The sequence below is a fragment of the Nipponia nippon genome, unplaced genomic scaffold (genome assembly GCF_047370975.1).
Source record: "Nipponia nippon isolate SJK-2023a ecotype South Korea unplaced genomic scaffold, ASM4737097v1 scaffold_13, whole genome shotgun sequence".
Classification (NCBI taxonomy): Eukaryota; Metazoa; Chordata; class Aves; order Pelecaniformes; family Threskiornithidae; genus Nipponia; species Nipponia nippon.
In genome coordinates, this window is record NW_028262324.1 from 9546199 (window position 1) to 9572962 (window position 26764).

The following is a 26764-nucleotide window of genomic DNA, read 5'->3' on the forward strand; positions in this document are numbered from 1 at the left end:
CCCGCGCCCAGGCCGTCCGTCCGTCTGCCCCTGGACTGTAACCCCAGCAGGCTGAAGCCCCTTACCCCCGCTGCCTGCGTGTTCCCGTGCACCGGCGTCGGGCTGCGTGCTGCTGGAGCGGAGATGGCTGTAGGGCTGTACGTGTTGGAGGGCGACAAGCGGAGTTCCATCGCCCTGGCCCTGGGGCTCAGACACCTCGGGAAGGGGCTGGGGGTGCAAATGCATGAACAGCATCAGATCGTTGCAAAGTGACTATGACTATTCGTAAAGCAGGAGGAGAGCTAGTGCTGCTCGTGTTCTGGCCGTAATGAACATAGTTCGCCAATTATTCATACTAATTGCATTTGAGTTTTATGGGCTGTTAAATGCTTGAGAGCATGCTGGTGTTTCAGAGCTCCCCGGGGAGCTCGCTGGGGTTGCTTTCCCCAGGGCTGCCTGCCGGAGGCGGGGAGCGGGGCAGGGGGAGCCCCGCGGAGCCGCTGCTACGGCCGGGGGCCGCTCCCCTCGCCGGCAGCCCCCGTCCGAGACCCCCGGGGCCCCGCCGCTCCCGGCGAGCCCGCCCGCGCGGCCGAGCCCCGGAGGCGCCGTGCGTGCACCGCAGAGCTCTCCGTGCCGCCGCCGCCCCGCCCCGCCGCGGCGTCCCCTTAGCGCGCCCGCCCGCGCCGCGCCCTCGGCGCCGCACTTCCCGCGTTGCGTTGACGTGGTGGGAGGGGGCGGGGCTCCAGCGGCAGCGGCGCAAGATGGCGGCCACCACGGGTGCGGGTGAGCGGGCGCCGGGGCGGCGGGGCCGCGGGCCGGGGGGGGCCGGGCGGGGCTGCTCCTCGCCGCTTCTCGCCCCGGGGCGGCTGCGGACCCCGCGGGCGGCGGCGCGGCGGGCTGCCGGCGGCCGGGAGCCCCGGCTGGGGGCGGCGGGGCTGGAGGGGCGGCGGCGGGCGCTAGGCCGGGAGGCGCCCGGCGGAGGGGCGAGGGCGGCGGCGGCCGCGGGGGAGCGGGAGGCGGCGGCGGCGGGGCCGGCCTGGCCCGAGGGGCGCGGCCCGGAGGGGGCCCGGGGCCCGGCTGGGGGCGGTGGAGCCGCTCCCCGCTCCTTCGCCGCGGCTCCCGGGAGGGCCCAGCCGGCGCCTCCCCGGGGGCTGCCGAGGCCTCGCGGTGGGAGCGGCCCCGGCGGGGCGAGTCCGGTCCGGGGCCGGGAGGGCTGCGTGGAGCCCGGCCGGGCCCTGCGGGAAACCCGCCTCGGCTCTCTGCGAGCTGGCACCGGGAAGCGGCGCTGGGGCTGGGACCGGGACCCCCCGCCCGGGGCCGGCCGGACCCGCAGCCCTGGGCTCGGTCCCGCGGGACGGAGGCAGCGGCCGGGGCGGCGGGCAGGGGCCGGCCTCGCAGGGCGGCCTGCGGGCGTTCTCCTCAGCGCGCCCCCCGGCTGGCGAGCTCGGGGCTGAGCTCGGCTCTCCGGCCTCGGCGGGCTCCGGGCCGCGGCGCGAGTTACGGGGCGAAATTAGCCGCTTCAGAAATCTTTCTCACTAATAATGTCTTCCTGTTACATCAGAAGGATGTAACTTCCTTGTCGGGACGCGTCTGCTTCAAGAAGTCGGTATGGGCTTTTTCCCCTTTAAAATTGCTCCTCGCCTCCTTTGAGTTGTTAAAGAAATCCTGTCTTTGCCTTTATCGTTATGTTAAACGAAAACTCCACAACTGGATTCTGAATGTTTGTTGGTTTTTTTTTTTCTGCTGACGTTCTCTAATGAACTTTGACGGATCGAATAAATTAGTTTCACTTCTGTTTAGCCAGTTTCATTTTCCTGTTTTCAGAAGTCCATATAGGGTTTCAGATGTACCACTGTAATATTTGTTTTCAAATTGCTTCCTTTGAAGCTTAAATATAAGATCCCCAGAAGACTGCTCTTGAAAATACAACAAAAATATTTTGGAGTTCTTTTTTTATGGATAGGTCTCTATCAATGACCACTTTCAACTTTTAAGAATGACCGTCACAATGCAGATAATTCATAGCAATCAAGTTTATAACAACACTTTTAAATTGGAGCGGATGCTGTCCTGAGAATTACGTTTTACAGGTCTGTGTTTGAACGTACGTGATTGTGAGGTGTGGGAACACTGATTAAAATACACAAAAAATGTGGTGGAGCCTTCTTTCCCCTCTTATGTCACATTATTCTGGCTACCATACTTTCTCAATAATCCTTTCAAGCTGCTGACTTTTCGGTTTGTATTTGGCTGGAAGAACAAGGCAAATATTTTTCTTTTTAAGCCAGTGCAGCTTCATGAATGAATTGTCTGGGTGGTCACGGAGGGGTATGCGAGGAAAGGGACTTGGACTGCGGTGATAAAGCCCAAAGCTCGTCCTACTGCACAGCTTTCCTTTTGCAGCCCACAGTCTTTGTGATAAGCTGTTGTTAACCATCATCTGCTAGCCACATTGTGTCTTTTGGATCCCTTCCTAGTATGTCGTGGATTTCTGAAAGCTGTCTCGTTTCTTCAGCGCTGGAAGCGTGGAGCAATACGCAGCCAGGTAGATGGGAGTAGGGGCCTCGGTTTCTTGTGTCTACAATGTGGGCATCTGACAAGCACTGCGCTTCAGCTACTCATGAGATCCTGTGTGTTTAACTGCTTCTGGGGAAGGAAAAAAAAAAAAAAGGAAAATCAGTGTGTGATTTACGAACACGTGTTGCAGTAACACTGAACTTTTGCAGTAAACCCTAAATTCGGTATGGGAGAACCTTCAGGTACAGACCAGCAGCTTACATTGATGGAGCCTTAGAGCTTTGTCCAGCTGTAAACCATAGGCTGCCCTGCCAGCAGTGGTCTGCGTTTTCTTGTTGCGTTAGTAAAGGATGGAGATCGTCCTCTTCTGATACAGGACACTACGTTGTTCTCTTACCGACAGTGGTGGTGGCACTGCAATGCAGTTTGTGTGGTTCCGTCTTGAGGCTGCACTGAAGGCATTGCCTAGCACATGCAAATAGAGCCTGGAAGTGACACCTTCTTCTCCACTGCTGACTGATTCACTGTGGGGCTTTGGGCAAGTAGCTTAGGATCTTTACTCATCTGTAAAACAGATTTTGCTAATTCTTGGTTCATGAAACCTTAATGTATTCATATTTGTTTATAAAACACTTGAATATGTTTGATATCCTAAGTTTATAGTCGCTCAGCAAAGCAGCTTAAACAGAGGTTGAGGATGAAAAATACCGAGTCTTTCTTTAAAAGCAGCTACTGACCTAGAGGAAGAAATGGCAGCAAATGTCCCTGTAACTTAAAAAAGTCATAGGGCTGGTCCTGGGCATTAGACAGGTAAGCCTTGTATTTGTATCGAATAAACAGGTAGAAATAATTAACGGAGGGGGAAAAAAAACCCAAACCCTTATGGAAAAAATGTTATGATGCAAGGTCTACCAGTATCACTTATCACTTAGAGGAGAATTCTACGTTGCTGATAACGTGGGTCTCCCGCACACACAATTAACGTATGAATAAAAAGATAATTGACTTTAATCTTTCTAATAAGGCTCTTCATAGGAGACTACAAACGCCCAAACTGTAAGTGTGTGTCTGTGCATCCTTCGGACCGAAGTGTCGCGCAGGAACGCTCAGCTGGCTCGGGTACCAGAGGTGATCTAGCTGAGAAATCAAGGGATCCTCAGAGGCTCTCGTACTCCGTGGCCCCGCGGGGAAGCTGGGCTGTGTGGAGTCTGTGTTGCAGTCAGACTACAGGAGCTTGCTCCACATCGCTGTCCTGCAGGCTCCGGTATTACAGTGGGTCAAAACCTGACCTTGTTGGCCTGCGGAATCCTGTTTTTTCTCACTTTCATCCTGGGAAAAATTTAATGACCTCATTTAACCCACTTTTCTCTCGTAGGTCTGTCTAGGGGGTCTGTTGCAGGGCTGTGGTGACACTGCAGTTATCAACAGCCTGGAAGAACTGAGTAGTAAAATGATTTGCCCAGTTTTAAGTTATTCAAAGTCAGAGGAATGTGAAGAACTCCAGAAGGACAATTCATTAGGTGAACGAGCATGATAGTACTGATATATTTGGCTTAATATATCTAACAGAGAGAAGAGCACAGATCGGTTTTAGTACAGTATATTAAAAGTATATATCTGTAATTGTTGGGGCACCCATAACATCACTGTAAACTCAAAGTTATGCTTGTGAAAAGCAAATGAGACATTACAACGCAGAAGAAACCGTGTGTTGAAGGATATAGAAGGTGTAGCCTGCCTCTGCAAATGGACCGTGATGTCTCCTTTGGAGTGCACTGCGCACAATAGTCATCGTTATCTCAAAATAAATACTGCCAGTCACCAAGTACTTTCTCAGTCTGTAAGTAAAATACTCAAGGGTAGGGAAAAAGTAACTGAAGAGAAACTGGGAAGATAAATTATGCCTTCTTAAATAAGGTGGACTGTAAAATCACCTGAAATAGCAGGTGCTAAAGGAGTTGATTGCAGAGCTTCTTTGTGTATTGTAACGGAAGGATGCAGTAGATTAAATAAAAAGGTAAATAGTTCGAAACTCTTGCAAGAAGATACCGAGTTGAATCTTTTCATGTATAATGATACAAATTACATAATATAGTTGAAAAATGCCATTCTGAGAACTTAAAATGATTCATTAGGGTATTAAATATGTAAGTAGGTATGGATCACAGACGATACAATACCGACAAATTTTGTAAGGTGTACGAAGGCTGGGATTTTCAGGTTGTAAGGGTGTGTTTTAACGATTGCAAGTCAAGATGGAATGAATCTCTTTCCACCTCCTGACTAGTTTGTGCACTTTCCTCCCCAGGCGGATCTGGGCCTGCCCCCGGAGCAAAGCCCGGGGCAGCGTGCATCCTGCCTCTGCCGCTCCCCGTCTGCGCTTGTCAGCCCTGCTGTTAAAACTGGAGTCCCGTACCCACAGGTGCCTTTGCCTTCGTCTGTCGGTGTGGCATCTTCCCCTTCAAAGCTTATCTTAAGATCGGTGAACCTACTCGTGCATTCACCTTTTGGTGGGTGGTGTGAGTTTAAGAAAGCCTAGCGATACTTTGTGGGTAGAAGAGGCAGCTGGAGGAAAGCGCTCAGCTCTCAGTCAGTAACAACCGTTTCTTTTCACAACGCAAAGAGGAAACGGTGGGTTTTTCCCTGGTGAGATTCACTGTAAAGATTTTTTGTCCAGGACGCTAGTTCAGGGTGACTTATTTTCTAGAGTAACTGCTAGCTGAGCTGGTAATGTTTTGCTTTTCAGCTGCAATACAAGCCACAGAATGCATCTGATTTTAACTCTTCTGCTGCTGGAAAGCTTTATTTGGCTTCAGACCTCAATGATAACTGCCAGTCTGCCTCAGACAAATGTTTTAAAGTGATCTCTTTCCAAGTAACATGCTTAAAGTATTGAAAGATGGGAACCAGCGCTCTAGCTTACCCAGAACAGAAAACACCTCAGATTGTTTGAAGTGCTCAGGAAGTTATTTTGGATCCGCAAAATATCTCAGTACCCGTCTGCATTATCAGAGCGGAAATCATGACTAGAAAGACGATGCAAGAAATCTGAAGTTCCTGTCGCCTGGAAGTTTTTGTGACAGTTGCTGAAAGCCTTTTGTTCAGTTTTAAATATTCCATCACTTCAGAAACTTTATATACCATTGTGACAAGGAATGATTTACTTATTTTTTTACAATTGGAGTGCTGCAAGGGTAAGCTATCAGATTTTCCATAGTTGCAATCTCTGCAAAGAGGCGAGAAATATATTGGAAAAGATGTAATTAAGGCCGAATATCAAATACACAAAACCAAGCAACAGAAGGGGCTTTAACATGTTAAGCAACAGAGGCGTTTAAAGCTATTGGATTTCAGTTCACTTGAGTTACTGTAAATCAGGAACTAGTACAGAAGGCAGAGTTAAAATTGGCCTGGAAGGCCAGCTTGATAAGGTGCCTGTTATCGGTGAAGATGTCAAGAAACCTTCAGCAAAAAGACTGTTCCTCTTTTTCGAGCCCCTGACGAGTGAAGTGCATTTTCTGTGTGCTTTGCTGATGTGTTCTGTGCTTTAACCTTGAAGAGAAATGCTTGTAATTTGATTTCACTTTAGAAAGGAAAGAGAAATGTATTCTTGAAGTTTTTGTGAGAGGTGTATATTTTGTTCTACTGTCACTGATGAAGAAGATTCAAGAAGGGGATCAGCTCTCAGAGGCATATCGTCCACCTTGTTTCACTGGTTTCACTGTGCTGTTTTCAGTTTGATAAGGATTCTGAATTTGGAATTGCTTCCACTATACAACTGGGGAAAATTAAAAGATTAAAAAGTATAGTTTGTCAGAAAATGTTGTTTTTAAACTTGTTAAAAACATACTATGTACTTCGTGAATGTAAACTTAAGATGAGAAGAATCTCAGACTGGCAAGATCATTCTTAAAACTATCATAAGACACATTCAGTTATGTGTCTGTGCATCTTTAGTGGTGCTGTGATATAAAGTCAATCTGAGAGTGCTTGAAGGTCTTTAAAAGTCCAAGTTGACATTTAGCTGTCTTCCAGGAGTAATTCTGGTTCTTTCCTAGTGCAGAACTTTCCTTGGTGAGATTCTGACCAGACACGGTCAAGCTCCTTCTGCCCTCGTTTCAGCTTGCTGTCGCAGTCTTGCGACTCATTGCTTCGAGAACAGCTGGGTTGTGAGGTGCTGTGGTAGCAAAGGCTCATCCGTACTGGTCCACCTGGCAGCACTGGTATTAGGAGAAATTTTTGACAAGGAAAACAGAAGGTCCTGATTCTGTGTGAAGGCTGAAGAGGATGCCACCCAAAACCTAGCAGCTTCTTCACTGCAGCTTTGAAAGCTGTAAAGTGCATATCCTGACTTTCTGCAAAATTCAGTCTGTGGTTTAGTTTTGTTCTGTAGTTTGCCATAAAAATATTTCATGAACTTTTTGTAACTGGTGAACTCATGTGTGAGGTTGAGGCTTTACAAATGCACGTTTACTAAAAGGTGAGCTTTTAGAAAGACTGTATAAACCTGTGTCATTGGAGATCTTACCCTGTCAGTACAGTTATAATTTATCTTTCACAGGTTTGCTGTTGTGATTAATAGTAAATATCTCCTGTTGCTCTAAAATGTTTTTTCAGTTCCATTTCTGGGAGTATTTCTGTGCAGTCAGGCAAGCTGCAAGTGAAGCAATTATCTAGATGATATTGTATTTTTGTATCAAATGAAGCTGCTGCTTGAGAGTCGTCCTGAACCATAGCGAAGGCTAAATTACAGTGCATAACTGAAAGTCCTTTTGACAGCCTGATTATTTTTTAATTGCCTCTTACTTTATTTCGGTTTTCTTGTGTTAAATGAAGGACTCTTAGAAAAACAGGTTTGTTTGGTTACTGCTTTGAAAGTCTCCATTGCTACACTGAAAAGATGATGCAAGGTATTTATTGGGAGGTGGGAGGATGACGTGCAGTTGAGTCATGGTTGTGTCAGCTGGCACGGGGCATCTCCTAGCTCTGTGTCTGCCATGGTTTAGCCCTGGAAGTTATTTGGCAAATACCGTGTATGCCTCGAACAGATCGGATCGCTTTCTAGGAATCTTGGTGGACAGCAAACATGATGATATGTTTGCATACGACCGCAAGTGATAAAGCTTGTGTGGTTTCTGAGGTTCGGGTCCCAGCAGGATGTGGTAGCTGACCATGAGTGCTCCAGGCCATTGCAAAGAGGAGATGGGCTTGGCTTAATGGCTTCGTGCATCTTTCCAGGCTGACCAGAAGGATGAATCTGGTCTTTTAGTCTGCCTTGCTTAAGGGCAGGTTATTTAGAAATGATTTAAAGCATTTATGTTCATATGGCCATAGTTGTTTATATGTATATGTGTGTTTTTCTTCCTGTTGAATCTCCTGAGAATGTGTCAGGGAGGGGGCTGAATTACCATCTTTGATGTGACTCTGAACTTGCCTTCTGTAGTGGCTGAGGTGCTGGTCTGCCACGTTACACCTCTGAGCTTTAGCATAGGGATAAAACATTTTTAGAAGGCAACAATGCTGTTGGGCAGGGTGGTTTGTTGTGAAGTGACCAGTCTTCTCCCAGGATCATGTTATTTTCTGCAAAGTGCATAAAAACTCAAATATACGTACTTCACTTTTCACACCTCCCTTTGCCACTGATGCTCCTGTAGTGCTCACAAGTGAGCAATTGCTGTGGAATTAATAATCATTTATGTTAACTTTTTCCGTGTGATAGGAGCCAGTGCATGATATGACTAGTTAGCTCTCTGTAGACCTCAGAATTGTCAGAGAACTCTAAAATCCTGAGTGACTCTCTTATGGCTCTGATTCATGCTGAATCAGAGGAGCTGTCTCTGGGGAGGGCTTGGAAATAAAGTTGCCTTCTCTTCCTCTGAGGTTGTAAAGCCAAGCCCAGCTCTGGTTAGCAAATGTCAGAATTAAGGCTGCCTTTCAGCCTTGGTTGTGGCCTCCTCGAACATATATGTGATGATGTAATTTTTAATTACATGATCACTTAATTTTCTTCACGCAGGATTCCTGCCTTGCTTGGTGAACAGGGTGCGTGGTGCTCAGAGGAAGGGTAGAAAGGTAAACCAGTATTTTTGGTTTCCTCCTTTGGTGTGTGGCCTGTGTCTGCTTACCATAAAGCTGATTCCTCCTGGGTTGTTTGTTTTGGTCTAAGTAAATATCAGTAAATTATCTTCGCACCATTGATAAATATGAAGTGGTATTGTCAAGTACTGAAGTACGGAGACGGAGATGGTGCTTGTTAAGCATCATGATGTTGTGGTCCAGAAGAGAGAGTATTTTTTGGCAACGCGACACATTCGAGGCAGGTTTCTGCTGGCTTCAGCTTATCGCTCCTGTGAGCAGGGACAGGCTCAGGCTGGGTTTCTAATAATAGGCACCCACGGTTTGGTTTCCTTTGCGGCGTCACCTGCGAAGAGCTGCTGTGTCAGACCGAAGGGTGGAGTTCCAGAAGGACCTTTTGTTTGTCTTTCTTCCCTGGCCGTTTCTTTCCCCGGGCGCCAGCAGGCAGGGCTGGAGCCCAGACAGCAGCTTCAGGCATCGCACAGCCGTGAGTCATTCCCCGTCACCAGCTCTCCCGTGCATCCACTGCAGCAAAAATAGTGCAATAGGTAGTGTGTGTGTGTAAGTAAAGACGGCGCCTTGTCCTTCAACTCGTACTCCATCTATTTCTCTTGTCCCTTGTGTTGGAGCTAGACTGCTCTCTTCTCTGCCTCCCCTAACTACAGCATGGAGAGCATTGGGAATATAATTAAAAATGGGGTGGCTAATCTGTCATGATTCAGGTATGAACTGTACGCTTGAACCTTCATATGCACAAGGTGCACAAGAGACATACTTCATACTTTCAAGACTTACTGGGAGGGGAAACGCTGGAGTTTTTCATGCAGGGGCAGTGACAGTGGTCCCCAAGAGGTCCTGTTACCACCGAGGGTTTGGGGCTCGGTTAACCTTATGGCGATGGCTTCGCCAGCCCCAACTGACTCATTTCCTTTCGCAGCCAAAGACTTGTATTACTCAGCAGCCATGGTAACAGCACGGTTTCGCTGGGAGTTGAAGATGTAGATTTGGCATGGAGTTGTATTTGAGTCGTGCTCAGCAGCCCCCGTACGTGTGGTTCGGTAGAGCCAGTGCCGGTCTGGCGTCTTCTGACGCCGCTTTTCTGATTCCGGGTTTCTCTTCATACTGTTGCTGCGGCTGTGTTATTGAATCATGTTTCCCCAGAATGTTCTTGGATATGATGATGTTAGATGTGTATCAGACTGGCCAACAAACTAATTCCTTTAGTGATTTGCTTTTTTGGTTTCTTTTATGCTTGCTTTGTAGTGAATGAAATTTGGGCAACTCTGATTCCGCAGCAAAATCATCACTGACGTTTAGTTTCTTTAGGTCATTAATACATTTAAAAGAGATTTCAAGATTACCAGAGTTATTTGATTTTAAGCACTGATACATTTCACAATGCCTTAGATTGTCCATATTTTCCACGTTGCCAAGCAGCTACAGAGATGGTTTTCAAAGCCCTTGGTCCCTTCCTGGCATCCTCAGAGTTCGGTGCCCCGGCCATGCTGGAAGCGCTGGCTTCTGACCGAGAAGTTTTGCTGGGTTCACTTCGTACGCTGAAAAGCTGTTTTCGCGTTCTCTTTCTGCTGTACTAAGTAAGTGACAGTGAAGAAGGGGATTAATTATGATTTTCTGTTGTTACGTGCTGGTGAATAGTTAACTTTGGGCTATTGGGGGGGGACAGGGACTCCAAAACCCAAATCCAACCTTTTCATATGTCAGGTGAAAATAACTTTATTAAATATGTCCTGGCAATAATTTTGTTGCTGTTGGAGAGAGACATGTTTCACACAAGTACCTGGAAGGATGCGGTGGGGTGACCCTGGCTGGATGCCAGGTGCCCACCAAAGCTGCTCTATCACTGCCCTCCTCAACTGGATGGGGGAGAAGAAATAAGATGAAAGGATCGTGTGTCAAGATGAGGACAGGGAGAGATCACCCACCAATTACCGTCACCAGCAAAACAGACTGGACTTGGGGAAAATTAATTTAATTTATTACCCTACTCTGATTTGATTGGTAATAAGAAAATAAAAACTAAATCTTAAAACACCTACCCCCCAGCCCTCCCTTCTTCCCAGACTTAACTTCACTCCTGATTTTCTCCACCTCCTCCCCACCAGCGGCGCAGGGGGACGGGGAATGGGGGCTGTGGTCAGTTCATCACATGCTGTCTCTGCCGCTCCTTCCTCCCCAGGGGAGGACTCCTCACGCTCTGCCCCTGCTCCAGCGTGGGCTCCCTCCCACGGCAGACAGTCCTCCATGAACTGCTCCAACGTGGGTCCTTCCCACAGGCTGCAGTTCTTCATGAACTGCTCCGGTGTGGGTCCCCCGCGGGGTCACAAGCCCTGCCAGCAAACCTGCTCCAGCCTGGGCTCCTCTCTCCACGGGGCCACAGGTCCTGCCAGGAGCCTGCTCCAGCACGGGCTTCCCACGGGGTCACAGCCTCCTTCGGGCACCCCCCTGCTCCGGCGTGGGGTCCTCCCCGGGCTGCAGGTGGAGATCTGCTCCACCATGGACCTCCATGGGCTGCAGGGCACAGCCTGCCTCACCATGGGCTTCCCCAGGGGCTGCAGGGGAATCTCTGCTCCGGCGCCTGGAGCAGCTCCTCCCCTCCTTCTGCACTGACCTGGGTGGCTGTGGGCTGTTCCTCTCACATATTCTCATTCTTCTCTTCTGACTGCTGCAGGTTTTTCTTCCCCTTCTTAAATGTGTCATCACAGAGGTGCTACCACCGTTGCTGATGGGCTCAGCCTTGGCCAGCAGCGCGTTCCTCTTGGAGCCGGCTGGCATTGGCTGTGCTGGACATGGGGAAGCTTCTGGCAGCTTCTCACAGAAGCCACCCCTGTAGCCCCCTGCTACCAATACCTTGCCATGTGAATGCAATACAAAGGAGAAGTGGTGGCCTAGGGTGCATTTGTGTTTTGTGATGACTGAGGTACAGATACCTTGAAGAAGAATGAGTAATTAAATCCCCTGTGGCCTGGGTTCAAGGTCCTCCTTCACCACGGGCTTAGTGTGTGACCTTGGATCTGTCACCTAAGCTCTCTGTGCCATTGTTTTCCATTAATGTAATGGGGATAAGAAAATCTTCCTGTTTTGCTGTGTGTTTTTAGGATAAATGTGCCAGCAATTAACAAGTGCTGAAATTCCTTGGTGGTGGAGGTCATAAGTACAAAGGATGCTATTGCTGCTGACAAAGCCCACTTAAATTAACTTCAGATTAACCTACTAATGTTATGAAAGAGTTTTATTAGCTTTGAATGGTATTTTTAAAAGCTCTGAGTGAGTAGAGTGATGTCAAGTCTCTCATGGTGTCATTTTGCAGAATCTTCTAAATTTTTATACTATAAATCGTATAGACAAGTGCTAATTAAAGCTCCATAATATTGCGTGCATCTCTAGACAGAGATTTCCTTTCATTTTACTGCCTGCCCTAATATCTGGCCTGTCAGCCTTCTAGCATGTTTAATTGTGGATACCTTGATTTTGCTTGTAAAATCCAAGCTAAATACGGGGGTATTTTTTTCATAGTGTTGAAATATTGTCATTCAAAAATAGTGATATTTTTATGTTTTACCCAAAACGTTTTCTGTAGAATGACCGAAAGTATCAGTGAAATTACTCTAGCTTTATTTCTTTACTAGATTTCTCAAGTCAAAATAATTTTCTGATTGTTTTCAGGAGTAAAAGTTCCTCGTAATTTTCGTCTGTTGGAAGAACTTGAAGAAGGTCAGAAAGGAGTAGGTGATGGAACAGTTAGCTGGGGCCTTGAAGATGATGAAGATATGACACTTACAAGATGGACAGGAATGATTATTGGGCCTCCAAGAGTAAGTACCCACTTAAATATTAAAATAGTACTTTTTTTTTACTAATTTTTTTTCTTCCTTTTCTTCTCTTAATCCAACCACTGAAGTAGAAAACAAACAAAACACAAAGGAGTGAAAAAACACTTTAGCAAGTGATTTATCTTGAAGGTTCAAGTTCTGTATAATAATGGACTTCATGTCTCTATATGTCTTTTTCCTCTTAATTTGGAATATTTTTAGTGTCTTTCTCTGGTTAGTTCTGTTACATGTCTGCTTTATATTTACAGATCCATTAAGACATAACTTTTGAGATTCCAGGATTCTAGTATCCTGTACTCTTGAATACAGCAAGGTTTAAAATCCTTTGGGTAGTGAGATTACATATGGAGCTAATGTAGGTAAAATGTGAATGTTTTGTTCAGTACTGCTAGTCTTCCTGCTGTTTCTTGTTGAGTTTATGGGTTGTTTTTTATTACAGCAGTACTGACTTGCTCTTGTAGAGTTTCAGCTAACTCAGGAAACTCAAATTTTAATGAATTCAATTTCTTCTCTGAATGTTCTCTCCCAAAGTAGCTCCTTATAATGCCCCTGGTCTTTGTGGTAGTATTGCTGCGTTCTGTCTCTCTTCTCCCCCCAAACCCTACTAAACTGTGGGTCTCCGGTCTGGTAGTGAACTTGAGGACTAGTTGTGCATTGTATGTAGGCATGTATTCTGAAAACAAAATTTGTCTGTTGTCTCCAGTTTCACTGTGTTTCTCTGTTCTGTTTCCTTAATATCCTTACCATGAAGTGCAAGTAGCTGATTCTCCTTCCTGCAATAGTAGATGTCTCCTATACCTGGCCTCGGTATCACTTCTCAATAATTCCAGTGTTCTCAATCTATTATATGGAAACCTTTACAGACCTTTAATCCTGCTACTGCCCTATGTGTTTCCATTCTATCAGTTGCCTTTTCTGGCATATGATGAGGTTGCACAAGAATTTATATTATAATGGCATTACACGTGCAGTATTTTCTGTCTCATCTGGAAGTGTTCTTTACTTTTTGTCTGCCATTGTTAACATCTCCCCATTTGTGATCATTTCGTTTGTTTGTGATATGCCCAAATCATTTTCTAGAACAGCATTTGATGTTAGAACATTAGGAGAGTGTTAATGAGCCTGCATTAAGAATGTGAAGAAAGCTCACTGTGTGCATATACTTTATGGAAAATTTAAGCAACCTTGAAATCTAATTTAGAAAATTAAATAGAAACTGAAATGTGCAAACAAGCATGTGCTGACTCGTCAGCAGTGATAGAAATTTGTAGTTCATGTCATACAGCTAACCAAGGCCAGAGGACTATCACAGAAGATGGTTCAGCTGTGCTTCTTTTGCCTTTCTGACACACTTAGGAATATAGATTTTTTTCTGAAAGTGTCTTGACTTCTTTTGAGCTTATTGCTTGAAAGCAGCAGGCTGTATTGAGAGAGATTCTGGGAACTTTCAGTCATTCTTGTTTGTTAAGTGGCTGTCCTGCTTTAGCATTCTTCATACTCAGTTATATTACTACCATTTTTTTTCTTAATAGGATGTGGGAATACTGACTCTGGAAAAAAAAATTAAAATCCAATTTCCTTGCAGGGAGAAAGCAGTCACGCTTGTAGCAGGTGGAAGAATCTTATGTTAGGCATCCCGGAGGGAAAAATGAACCGTGGTGCAGAGTTAGATAGGTGCTGCTGCCCTGAATGTCCCTGCTACCATACATGGAAGCATGCTTCTCCTTCCCAGACTTTGTGTGGATGGTTTCGCAGCCAGTGATTCATCTTGTTTATACAAGCTATTTAAAAACAGTGGCACTGTCAAAACTTCAGCTTTAGCTGCACATATTTTATGTTGGCTATAGACATGTGTACGGTCAAGGCTTTCCATTCACTAGTCTTAATGTGGTGCCGTGTCTTGTTTTAACCCCAGACGGAAACTAAGCTCCACACAACCGCTTGCTCACTCCCCCCCGGTGGGGTGGGGAGAGAATCAGAAGGGTAAAGGCCAGAAGACTTGTGGGTTGAGATAAAGACAGTTTAATAGGTAAAGCAAAAGCCGTGCACACGAGCAAAGCAAACCAAGGAATTCATTCACCGCTTCCCATCGGCAGGCAGTGTTCAGCCATCCCCAGGAAAGCAGGGCTCCATCACAAATAACGGTTACTTGGGAAGACAAATGCCATCACTCCGAACATCCCCCCCTTCCTCCTTCTTCCCCCAGCTCTATATATTGAACATGACGTCTTATGGTATGGAATAGCCCTTTGGTCAGTTGGGGTCAGCTGTCCCAGCCCTGTCCCCTCCCAACTTCTTGTGCACCCCCAGCCTGCTCGCTGGTGGGGTGAGAGGCAGAGAAGGCCTTGACTCTGTGTAAGCACTGCTCAGCAGTAACAAAAACATCCCTGTGTTATCAACACTTTCTCCAGCACAAATGCAAAACGTAGCCCCATACTAGCTACTATGAGGAGGATTAACTCTATCCCAGCCAAAACCAGCACATTCTGTTATTTCCAAAGACCCCAAAAACCTGCACAAACTTCTGGGCTGTTATTTGCTCTGTGCACAAGGCATGCTCAGGGACTCGGTCAGGACACCCAGGCAGTCCAAGCAGAGCTGACAGATGATGTTTTTTCCCCAAAATTTTGTGACAGCATTCAGTTTGTCACTGCCCTGTCTGGACATCTGAACGGCTGCCTGGCCAAGGCGCTGGAGGAGTGACCGAGGGGTACCACTGCCAGCCAGCCCTGGCCAGGTGCTGGTCCCAGCACGAGTGGCTGCAGGCTGGTTTAAAGCCACTTCATTTGCACAGATGAGAAGCAGCTGAATCAGGAAGTCAGCTCTTATATTTTTGGCAGTGGTTTGCATCAAAATGCTTGTTTGTAATATTAAGGGAAATATTAAGATGTCCAGGGGCATAACAGGCCGTTGAAAGGGATTGCATGGGGTTTTATATTGAGAAGTTTTTGTATGTTGGGCAACTGTTCTTAAGATCCTGGTGGAGCCGTGGTGCTCTGCTGCCACAGATGAGCAGGAGCTGCTGGCTGCTTCTGGGCTTTGCACTCACATGTTCACCTGGATTCTTGCTCATGGTCGCTTGTGAGTTTAACATTGATTGCTAGGTTGAAGGTGCAGGAAATTGTGTCAGAAGGTCTAAGCCTGGAGAGCTTGTCTGCCTGAACTTCCCCGTGGTGATCCTGTTCCTGGTGTATACTTCTGCCGGCTGCCTGCATTGCCCAGCGTAGCTAGAGCTCTGTGCCAGGCTGCGCCAGATCAGCACGTCAAAAATAGTTATTCTCAGAGTGCAGAATAACATTAACTGTTGTTTCTTTTAATTAAATACTGAAGAATCAATGTAGCCTTGTTATATTTGTCTCTTTTCTGTACCTGTTCATTGGTTAGCTAAAAATTCACGATCCGGGATTTCTCTCTATTAGCTGTAAGTACAACAGGGTGTTACTGCAGTGGAAACAAGGTGATGATGCTGTTCGGGATCAGGATGTACTTCGCAATGTGTTGAATCTTGGAGCGTTCCCCTTCCTGAGAACTGGCACGTTGGTTTATGACTAAAGAATATTTTTCAACTGCAGTTCTAGGACAGGCTGACTTGAGATAGTTGCCTAAGCTAAAGCTGTGGCTTCAGTTTCAAGGTAGCGTGTCTGATTAGTAAACTGATAAAATGAAGCTGCTCTATAAAGATTGGTTGGAAAGGAGGTATCTGAGCTATTTGATGATTAAAAAAATCAGTTCAGTTGGTGAATGGGAAGCAATGCCAACTCCATTCCTTGTATGAAAATTTGATGCTTAAGAGACCAATAGAATTTATTACCCTGAAGAGGTAACATTTGATACGCTGGATATTATAAAACGAACCCAAAACAGAGGTAGCCAGCATAGTATATAAATGGCTGCCCTTATGTGTAGTAGTTCGCGTGTCCCTAAAGTAACCGCTGTTGTAACCAAATGCTTATGGAACTGCCTGATGTAATTGTTCCCCCCTTTCTTTTCCCTTCAGACAATTTATGAAAACAGAATATACAGCCTTAAAATAGAATGTGGGCCTAAGTATCCAGAAGCACCTCCATTTGTAAGATTTGTAACAAAAATTAATATGAATGGAGTAAATAGTTCTAATGGAGTGGTAAGTTTTTGGTTTTTATTTATTTTAATGTGGTTTTCATGTGCAGCTTCGAATTAATGCTTCGTTTATACTTGCAGCTTGCTTAACTACTTCTTGCTTGCTGGTGCCGTTTTCTTTGAGTAGAAGGAAAGGGGGGTAGAAGGGAAGTACATGAGCCAAATATGTTCTGAAATCAAAATGTGGGATTTACTTTTCCTGCCCTTTTGCAACTCACAAATAGTTACATCATGCAGGGATTTATTATGCTTTTAGGAAACCCCTTGCTTGCTTTTGCTTTCTTTGGTTTCTCCCACTCAGATTCCTCATAGGATCTTTAGTTGGAGGGTGTGTGGGGGAGTTACGTGTATCAAACATATCGATTCTGACAGGAATGGTGTTTTTGTCTTATTTTAGGTGGACCCCAGAGCCATATCAGTCCTAGCAAAATGGCAGAATTCTTATAGTATCAAAGTTGTTCTGCAAGAGCTTCGGCGTCTAATGATGTCTAAAGAAAATATGAAACTTCCTCAGCCACCTGAAGGACAATGTTACAGCAATTAATTAAAAAAAAAAAAACCAAACATGCCCCCCTTATTCAATTTAAGCTGTCTTCATTTTCCACAGTAGTAAATTTTCTAGATGCATCTTGTAGACCTCAAAATACTGGAAAGGAAGTTCCCATTCAAAGGAAGTTTTTCTTGAGATACTGTAAATGATACTAATTTTTTTTTTTCATTTGAAATATAAGTTGTGCTATAACAAATAATCCTGTCGTGTAACCACTGTCCACATAGCTGAACTTCTGGTATCAGGAAAAGTCTATTTAAATTTATTACTGTCAAGACCAGTGTGGCACATCTAATTTAACTGTGAAAGCATACATCCCACAATCACCTTGCTGTGTGTCTGGCCTGTTTTGTTTTGGTTTTTTTTCCTTTTTCTGTCTTTTGCAATAGAGTCGAAGCTCAGGGCTATTTATTAGAGTAGACACAAAGGTTTTTGCTTCCAGTACTACACTGGGCTTTATGGACTACTAATGGGGATGTGTGCTAACCTCAGTCATCCCTCCCTTTGTGCTATCTCTAGTAAAGGCTGAATGTGACTGTGGTCGTTTTTGGTTTTTTATTATTTTTTTTTAAATGCCCTGATAATCTGGGGCAAGCTTTCCTCCTTCCCTTTGGCCAAGGCATAGATTGTATTTCTCTTCCTGGTCCCCCTCACCAGTGACATGGGCTTTGGGTGAGGGATTCAGGGTTCTTTTAATCTTTTTCCTCTTCCCCTCTTTTTAGTGGGGGTGCTGCTTTCTTTTTGCCCCTCTTTGTGACTTCTCACCCCTGGCCAGCAGGGGTAAGCGTTGGGGCAATAACTTGACCTGTTCCCTCCCGCTTATCATTTTGGTTTTGCAACAAATTTAGTCTTCACCAGCCTGGGAAACGAGTATCTATTCTGCTCGCAAACTTGGATTTTCCCTGTCCCTCCAGCACTGCTGCCACACCGCCAAGCTGGCCACGGCTGATGTTATTAGATAGGCTTTTGACGTGGTGAAAAGAGCAGTAATTTACCAGGATTGCCGAAATCTTCTGCTGCCAAACGTTAATGGGGAAACTCTGCACACAGAGCTTCTGACCACACACTCCAGCTCAAATAGTTGTATTTTGGTGCTTTGGATTGACCCAAGAATGTTAATTAACGAAATGTTGCACTTATGTTTGGCCCTTCTAAAGATGTGACGACTACAGACAAATCAAATCAATGTAGTAGATTTTATTAGGATTCTGTAAGTCTTAGAAGAGAAGTCTCTTCAGTGAAGATTTTGGGGAAGCGGTGCATACCGGTTAAGGACCTTTATTGGCTTTGCATCCTGGCAAATCACTGCCTTTTCTGGTTTACTGTTTCGGACCACTAACTGCTGAAATGTGGATGCAAGCTTACATACAACCAACCTAGTGTGTCCTAAGTTTTATGAAAAATTCAGTGTTTGTGTAAAAAAAGAAAAAAAAAAAAAGAAAAAAAAGGAAAAAAGTAAAAATAAACACATTTTAAAGCAGCAGCTATCAAGTCAATGAACAATTGATGTTTCCATTAACTCTTTTGAGGAAAATATTAGTTGTAAGGATTTAACATCCTCTGTAATTAAAGTTTAACATAACAGTATTCCATAAGCAGCCTTTTTATTGTATCAGACCATTGCCTGATTTTAATATAATAAAAAGTGTGCATTAATATTAGAAGGCTTTAATTGTATTTATGTTTAGAATTTTGATCCCTTATGGAATTCTTGATTTGTTGGAAGTATCTTCCTACAGATCACATTTAGCTAACAGTATGTAAACTGGTGGCGAAAGGCAATTGTCTTTATCCAGCTGCTGCTGCTGTGCCAAGGAGAATCGTTAGTTTTAGTTTAACCCCCAGGCTCCCGTAGACTTGGCAGTTGGTAACGTTAGGTGATGCTAAGGAGCTGCTGAAACGAATGTCTAGCTACATGTGCTGTCTGAAGGTGCTCCGTCATCGCGGTGACCTTTACGTGCTGTAGTCCCGAGGAAATCAAATCCCCGTACAGTTGCATGTTACGCTGTCTGTCGAGTTCAAGGAGAGCTTCACAACCTGAAATGTTACCTGTTTTCCCTCAAATAGTGAAGTGTAAAAAGCTGACCTTCTCTCCAAATCTGGATAAAAACGGGGCTGTGAAATTTTGGGCTTTTCCAAGCGCAAAGCATCTCTGCTTCAGAGGATTGCCAGAAGGTACTCGCTGTGCGTTCACTTCAGCGTTGTGGTGAAACAAGGTTCTCCCTGGGTTAGGAATGAAAAAGGGAATGACCTTTGGTGAAACTTTGGGAAACTTGCTGCTGCCTTCTAGCCTGGAATACTACTCAATCCTTTGGTAGCTCGGAGGGTTTCTGTGAAGACAACGTGACTAATACTTTGTCAGCATCGTGTGTGTGTGTTTATTTAAAATAGCTCGGTATCTAAAGATGTTAAATGGGAATCAGAACAATGCTTGATAATTATAGCGTGCTGCTTGATTATCTCTGTTTTTCAGAGCTGTTGTAAGAGTGCCCTTGCCCTGTTCAGGAGGATATGGTTGGTGCATGTTTGGGGCCTCCCCCAGCCTTCGTACTTCAAGTAATGATTTTAAAACCTTGAAACCATCTGTTTTGCCTTCCACCCTGACCTGGGCCATGCTCCGCTGGGAGCTGGCAAGAGCCATGTCTTAACAACATTTGCCATACCAAGTTGGGTGGTGCTTTAAAAAAAAATAAATAAAAGGGGTTCACGGTCAGTTTTCTCACCTGGGAGCTGCACTCTTTGACCATCTCAGTGCTCCAATGCGCTGCTGTTCCGCTCTCAGCCAGGTAGGAGCAGTATGGAAAAATAACGCCCTAAGAGTCAGCTGCCATTGAATCTACGTGTTCTAGCTTTGTCAGTGTACGCGACCTACAAACTACATAGCGGAGGAGACCGGTCATCCCGCAGCCTGGTTGCTTGTTTGTGCTTCAGGAATGAGGTGGAGAAACAGAACCGTGTCCTACCTGTATTTATCCTAACTCTGGCAGTGTAAAGGCAAAGTGTTTAGTTGATCCCTGCTGACCCTCAGTTGATGTCCTGAACTAGTGTCTCTTATGAGAAAGATATGAAGGGATAATAAATAAAAAATAAGTGGATTGGCCATGAAGTAAATGCTGTTCCTTGGAGCAGGTGCTGCTGGAGGTGGCTGCAGCAGCGCTCGGAGAGGAGACCGGTCTGGGGAGGAGGTGGCCGTGGGGCCGCCCCGCGCCGCTTCCCGCAGAGCGTCCGTGAGCCATCCTCGCACCAGATGGACTGGACACTTCCAGTAAAACCCCTCACCTGCCAGTGCTTTCCGTGGATGCGGAGTGAGCTTTTGACTCAGCTCCTAGTATGGAGACGGTAGAGGGAGCTAGCAAGCTTTGCAAGGCTTGGGTCTGAGTAAGGTGCAAATGCTGCTCGATTTAAATGTTAAGTCCTCTTGTGGGAACCACTTTTCATATTTATCCTGAATCAATTTTAAACGCCTGTTTATCATGACTTTCTCACTGTACAGGCATTAACTTGCTAGGGGGAAAACCAGCACTGCGGTGAGATTTTAATTGTTAATAAAGACTAATTGTTGTTTGCTTCTTGCTTTGTTGTAATTAAGCTCTGTGTGTGTACATAGGGAGTATATGCTTAAATATGCCTTTTCTGTACTCTTACAACTTCTTGCAGTGCTTTGGATTTAAAGTTTAAGTTTCTTCTGCTATCGTTAGCGTAATAATTTTTAAACCAGAAAGTGTCATCAGCCGCGCTGTGGGACGCCAGCGCTGTCTGTGGTTCACCCTAGAGTCGTACAAGGACGCAGAGCAGGAAAAGCAGCCGGCGCGCGCGGCCGTGCCCGCGGGTCTTGGGCAGACAGCCTGACTGAAGGCCTCGCTGCGCCGAGGGCTGTGTCGTAGTGCTGCTGCAGAGCCCTGACGCCGGAGCTCCCTCGGGCACTGCCAGGCTGATGCGCGGTAGAAGAACAGCATTAAGTTATGCCAGTTTTAACGAGGGAGACGAACCCCACAGAGATATGCAGTGGGACGTGCTCTCGCTCCTTTGCCAAATACCAGCCCTTGTAGTGTCTTGCCAGAATTGTAGGAGCTGTTTGCGGCTTACCTTGCTGTTTGTGGGAATTGGCCATTAGGCGTTTGAGGTTGGTGCTTTACCTACAGGACAGTGTTTCCTACATCAAGAAACAGCACAGTGAATTCAATATTTTTTTTCAGGCTGGCACCGGCTTACTCTGAAACAAGGGAGTTCCAGTTCTGCACGTACCTGTAAATATGTGTCTGCTTCAGGCTCTGCCTACCTTGAGCTGAAAGAAGGTGAAGAGAATTTGATAGTGATATACTTAATATCCAAATTTTTTTACATATTATTTTATATTTAAGAAGCTTTTTCTGATGGCTTAGAGTTTTTCCTAAGTCAGTGGAAATTGCTATACTGCATTCATCTTTGGCTAGGGTGCTTTCCAAAAGCATGCTAACCTTGCTGTTGACTAAGATTCAGCTTCTCGTTTTCTCTGGTCTTGCTGTAGCAGCTTGCTGGAGAACGTGCTTAACTTTTAAGCCTGTGAAGAGCCCCAGTGAAGTCAAATTTAAGTTAGGCGCATGCTTAAGTGCTTTGTTGGACCAGAGCCAGCACGCTCAGCCTCTGCCGGGACAGAGACCTTTTTAGCCTTTAAGGAGCATCTTCTCCCTAGCCCTCCCTTCTTGGTGCTACGTCCTTGGTGCTTGTGCCTTTACATTTTCTGCCCCCGATGTCTCCTGCATTTGTTGTAATAAAAAAAGCAAAGAGCAGAAGACGATGTGGAAGATAAGGAGATAAGCTAGATTCTCATCATTTTATATCTGTCGAGCATCTTGTCGCCTTTCTCATCCTTATCTCCGTTTAAATAAAGCCTACAAAGGGTTTTCAGAAATGTGGGTCCTGTCCTAATTTTCTGCCTCGAGCCAGGTTGTTGGTGGCTTTGCCCTGACATGTACAGAAAGCCCTGTGGTACCTTGATGGGTAATAGGAGGGGAGAATAAATGTCAAACGGTCTGTCAAAAAGTCCCTTTCCTCTCTCCGTTGCTCAACATTTATTCTTTTACGTTGTATTATTTCATTAGCTCTCCGCTCGCCAAAGAATGTTTCAGGAGAGCCAGCGCTGCAGTTTCTTTTGGAAGAAAAACAAGCAGAGGAGTTTTGGAAAGAAGCAAACTTTGGAGCCGTTTTTATAGAGCTGCTTTAAAACCATGCGCTCATAATTGGCCCGATAGTGGTCTCCAGATTTACAGAGAACGGGATTTTTGTTTGCCTTACAGAGGCTTCCTGGGGCAGATATGTGCTTATTTGTTGGTAGTAAGTGCAGGCGGAGGGGAGGTGGAGCGGAGGGAAGGCCGGGGGGCTGGCGGCACCGATCCTGCGCACGCAGACCGGGGCAGGGTAACGGAGAGACGCGTGGTTTTGTGAGCTGGCAAACGGCCGCTTTCTCTCTCCTCGGGGCAGGGGGAGCACACACAATCACACACCTTCAGGAGCATTCCTGGAAATTAGGAGGAATATTTAATTACAGCTTTCTGTAATCATTGAGACTCAGGTGCTGTGGAAATGGGATTGGGATTGGGATGTACACCGGCTGTGTGTGTCATCCCGGAGCGGTGAGCAGGACTTGAGAAACAACTGGAGCAGAGCAGAGGTCTCGGTAAGGTATCTGCCAAACTTCTGTCCCTCTGAAGAGACCTCTTAAATCCCTGGGCTACCAGATTAGATGTTGTCCAAGGTTAGCGGCCAGATGTTTCTCAGCTGTTTGGACTGGTTTCTAGCTGAGACCAAATGAGTGGCTATCCAACATGTAAGTATTAATATAAACATTTTAGAGGCCTTGCCTTGAGCGAGCCATTAAAAACTTCCCACGATACTGTGAGCCATGCTGGCTTCCTTAGAGAGCATCAGTATTTTGTATATCGCACTTGAATATCCTGAGCGGGTCGGACGCGGGCTGCCACCTGCTCGCGCAGCGCTGGGGCCAGGCCTCCCCCTTGTTTTAGTGGCGCCAGAGCAGTGTGGTCCCTGGAATTTGATTATTTGTGTTAGCAGATAATTCAGGCCAGAAGGCTGAGAGTGTTCCCTTCCTTCCCTGGATGTCGTCATGCTTCCCAGCAAAACACAGTCCCGGGTCCTGCGTCTCTTCCCCTCCCCTTGCCCTGCAAGTACAACAAAAACGCTTTCAACGTCCCTGCTTCTGGAGGGTCACTGTCCACTCATTTGAAGCTCGGTTTTGGCTTGTGCAGGCCTGCCAGAAGGGCAGGATTTTATTAAATCCAGCATGTAGAGCCATGTTTTTAATTATTACATGCATTAAAAAGACCAGAATGAGTTTTTAATGCGTGGTTCTTCTCCTGAAATATTCCTAATGCCACCCATGAGCTTTGGTGTTCAAACATGAGCGATGGGAAATGACCCTCTCTGGTCTCCCGCTGGCGTGAAACGAGACCCTTCTAATGCTCTCTGTGACTTTCACTGGGTTTTAATGCTTCGATTCTCCAAGACCTGGCCTGCTCTAGCCCTAAACTGAATAGCGTTTTACGCCAAAGCTAGGTCCCGCTGGAGACGCAGGATATTTATTTGCAGAGGCAGATGCTGTTCCACAGACGTGAGTGTACTGGGGCCGGGTCCCAGGGGAGGAGTTTGCACCTTGGGGCTGGTGTCTGCAGCGAGCGCAGCAGCCGACCTTGGTCTCCTGCCTTTTAAGTTGCTGTATCACAACCTGAGAAGATGTCACGGGTCTGCCTGGGTTACTGAGCGGCACGGGGAGGGCGTGCGTGGGGACGGCCCGTGCTGTGGTGGCTCCGCTTCCCCGGATAGACCCTGCTCCGAATTACCTGTTACCCGGGATCACTGCCGGAGCTGCTCAGGGCGAGACGCAATGGGGGAGTTCACCTCGTGGAGGTGTTTTTTCTTATGAAAGGTTTGGAAGCCACAGGTGTTAAAGTCATGGGCAAAAAGGGAGGATTTAACAAAAATAATTCTGGCGTTTAGGGTGGAAGGGTTCATGTAAGGCGCCTTCATCCACACCTGGCAGCTTTACTGGGGACAGTCAACCTGGCCAAACGCTCGCTGAAAGAACGAACCCCCAAAACACATAGCTTATTTATAGCTGTGGTTGAAAAACCCAAAAATAGCACCATGGGAGACGTTTGCTGTATTGGGCTCTGAATGGGAGCTCCTGAAATCAGGGCCCATAATTTAATTTACTGACAGCCAAAAAATCCAAACCTGAGAAGGCCAGGGCAGCCTTTGCTTCTCACTTGTTAAAATCCTCCCCGTCGCTGTGGAGCCGTGGGGTAAAGGGCTCTTAATTAACAAACTGCGTTCCCCTCGGGAAGGCAGCGCTCCCGTCGCTGCTCCCTTCAGTGCCCTCTGCCAGGTTTCGGGTTGTTTGCACCGCGTGTGTGTGATCCGCAGGTTGAATCCATCCCTCCGACAGCCTCGTGGCATTCCTACTAGGGTGTATAATTACCTGTAATAATAAAAAAGTTTGGGAAATAAGACTTAAACCAGCTTCTTAGAGTAAGGTGGTGTCCCATCAGTTCGTGTGCTGTGGTTTAGATCAGCTATCTCTGTTTACAAACAATGAAATTTTGCAAGGCAGAAATGTGCCATTATAACCTACAATTTTGGGGCTGGAGTAACTCTGATAAGCCCCATGTGTGGCTTTTGTTGTACGATCCGCAGTCACACTGCTTGTAAGCGAGAATCTAAGACCAGAGATGGCTGTTTCTACCTGGGGCTTTTCGTGTTGGCTTTTCCGCTGCTCCGTTCCCGTGTTGTTCGTGACCTGCCCACGAGCCAGCTCCTTCCGTGCCTTGCGTTACGGCGCGAGGGACGTGCAGCCCCGAGCCAGGCAGCATCGTGGGGTCAGAGGCACGGGGACCGGGCAGAGGGGACGGGGGGGATTTGTGCCCAGGGAGGTTGTTTTACACCTCTGCCTCACTTGGCCAAGAAGTGTATGTCCGTGTGCCTGCGTCCTTCAGTCTGTCTGCCAGCAGTGTGTCTGAGCTGGGGACTCCTCTTTCTCTTTTGTGCAGCGGTTCACCTCAACCGGAGGTTGCTGAAGTAAGTGGAAGCCAGCGGTGGCCCGTCAAAGGGCAAAACGGTGAGTTTGTTCAGCGGTCACAACGTGACGCTGGTCTGAGCTGCGGGGCACCGGCGGGGGGGGCTCTGCCCGGCCGGGGCCGCGGGTGCCGCCTGGGCACTGCTCACCCTGCCGCCGGCTGCGCTCCCCCCGCCGCCGCTGCAGACCTGGCTGCGTCCCCCTCGCAGCGTGGTTTGCAGGACTGCTTTGCTGCACGTCTCCACTGGCTCGATGCAATGCCGCTATGACAGTTGTGTGTGCCGGTCAGAAAGGAAAGGAACCAAGAAGGACTGCAGAGTTATATTGTGGGTGAAACCTGCAACACGATGAGATCAATGTTGACAAAACGAAGATGCGTGTTGTTATCTTGGTGAAAGCATGGGTTTCTCCTGGACCCTGAGAAGCAGCAGGGTGGGAATGGGTTCTCAACACCCTCTTGCTTATTAACAAGTATTCAGCTAATGTCAAGGTGTGGGTTTGTTACTCCTTGCAAAGACCATCCCTGTTTTCTTCACGGAGACCACCTGGAGGACACATGATCCAGACAAATCGGCCTGCTGCTTCTAAAAACATCCTCAAGTTGCTGTACAGCGGTGATGTTCAACGGGGCAGAGAGCTCCCGTGCCAGGCGCTCTGTTCCTGCTGCTGTACGTGCCTCGTTGCTGAGTCGTTTCTCTTCAGCATCAGTAAAAGTCAAACGCTTGAGTACGACCGTGATGGACGTAGACTCCATGGCATGGAGTAGTGTGATTCTGGTGTTGGTCTGGAAATGGGAGAGCAGCTACGGGAGTTCGTAGTAGAGGATGAGGGCAGCTGTTGCGGTGGGTCTGAGCTGCCTTGCGTTTATGGAAGGGAGAAATCGCCAAGCGACGTTTTTAATGAGGTTACCAGATCAGCTGGTAGAAGCAGCAGTGCTGAGATAACGTGCCCTGGCTGGTGACGTTTCTTGCCAAAGAGTCTCGAGTGTCCCACCATCGGTAAGGCACCAGACTGAAACCTGGCTCGTCAGCCCCCGCTGTTACCAGTGGGGAGACCCTGGTTCGGGGTGTCCCTAACCCCGCTGAGCGGTGCCTCTGCCCTCCAGCGCGTTAATGCCCTTGCCCATAACTTGCAGTGAAAGGCGGAAAGGGCCGGGCGATGGGCTGCCTGGCTGCTTTTTAGCCACTTGGGAGCTCTTGCTCCAAGAAGGGTGATGTGAAGGAGGGGGGACCCCACCTCCAGCCCCCGGGCAGGCTCTGCTGCAGGGATGCCGAGGGGGGGCGGGTGCGAGGGGCGACACGGGGTGCGAAGGGATGCGAAGGGATGTGAAGGGATGCGAAGGGATGCTCTGGGCCAGCCCACCCCGTCTGGCAGCAGGTGAAAAGCTGCTTGTCTGTGTGCCCGCCGTGTGTGCAGGTGAGCCTGAACTTACAGCTGCTTCGCTGTAGCTCGCACTTCGTGTCTTCCCATGTGGGAGCTGAGAGGTCTTGCTTTTTTGGGAACAATTCTAACTTAATTCCATGAGCACAATTTTTTAGCATTTGTGTACAAGAACACCTATATTTTTGACGTGTCCTGGTGTGAACAAGACCAGAATGCAGCTTC

The 26764-nt window shown here is 47.0% G+C and overlaps 1 protein-coding gene and 1 long non-coding RNA gene across 6 annotated transcripts; both read left to right on the top strand.

Moving 5' to 3' along the window:
- Window positions 1-687: 687 nt before the first annotated feature.
- Window positions 688-20664, top strand: UBE2V1 (ubiquitin conjugating enzyme E2 V1). Of its 5 annotated transcripts, none has more exons than XM_087749668.1 (5): window positions 725-762; window positions 1541-1585; window positions 12256-12404; window positions 16420-16545; window positions 16939-20664. In XM_087749668.1, exons 1-5 carry the CDS (start codon window positions 741-743, stop codon window positions 17083-17085), a joined length of 489 nt encoding a protein of 162 aa, XP_087605794.1. In that variant the 5' UTR covers window positions 725-740; the 3' UTR covers window positions 17086-20664. The 5 variants fall into 5 exon arrangements, with proteins under 5 accessions (XP_087605795.1, XP_087605796.1, XP_087605794.1 ...); XM_087749667.1 differs by lacking the exons at window positions 725-762; window positions 1541-1585 and adding exons at window positions 1677-3760; window positions 3872-4016; XM_087749669.1 differs by lacking the exon at window positions 1541-1585 and having other exon boundaries at window positions 688-762.
- Window positions 4026-9997, top strand: LOC148056532 (uncharacterized). The gene is made up of 3 exons (XR_015702937.1): window positions 4026-4336; window positions 4805-4918; window positions 5243-9997. It is a non-coding gene; the product is annotated as an uncharacterized LOC148056532 (long non-coding RNA).
- Window positions 20665-26764: the final 6100 nt, after the last annotated feature.

Excerpts from the sequence above, each read along its gene's own strand:
- UBE2V1 (XM_087749667.1), top strand. The coding sequence starts at position 3,947 with ATGATTTGCCCAGTTTTAAGTTATTCAAAGTCAGAGGAATGTGAAGAA. Across the intron at positions 4,017-12,255 it reads CCAGAAGGACAATTCATTAG|GAGTAAAAGTTCCTCGTAAT; the intron begins GTGAACGAGCAT and ends GATTGTTTTCAG. Across the intron at positions 12,405-16,419 it reads TGATTATTGGGCCTCCAAGA|ACAATTTATGAAAACAGAAT; the intron begins GTAAGTACCCAC and ends TTTTCCCTTCAG.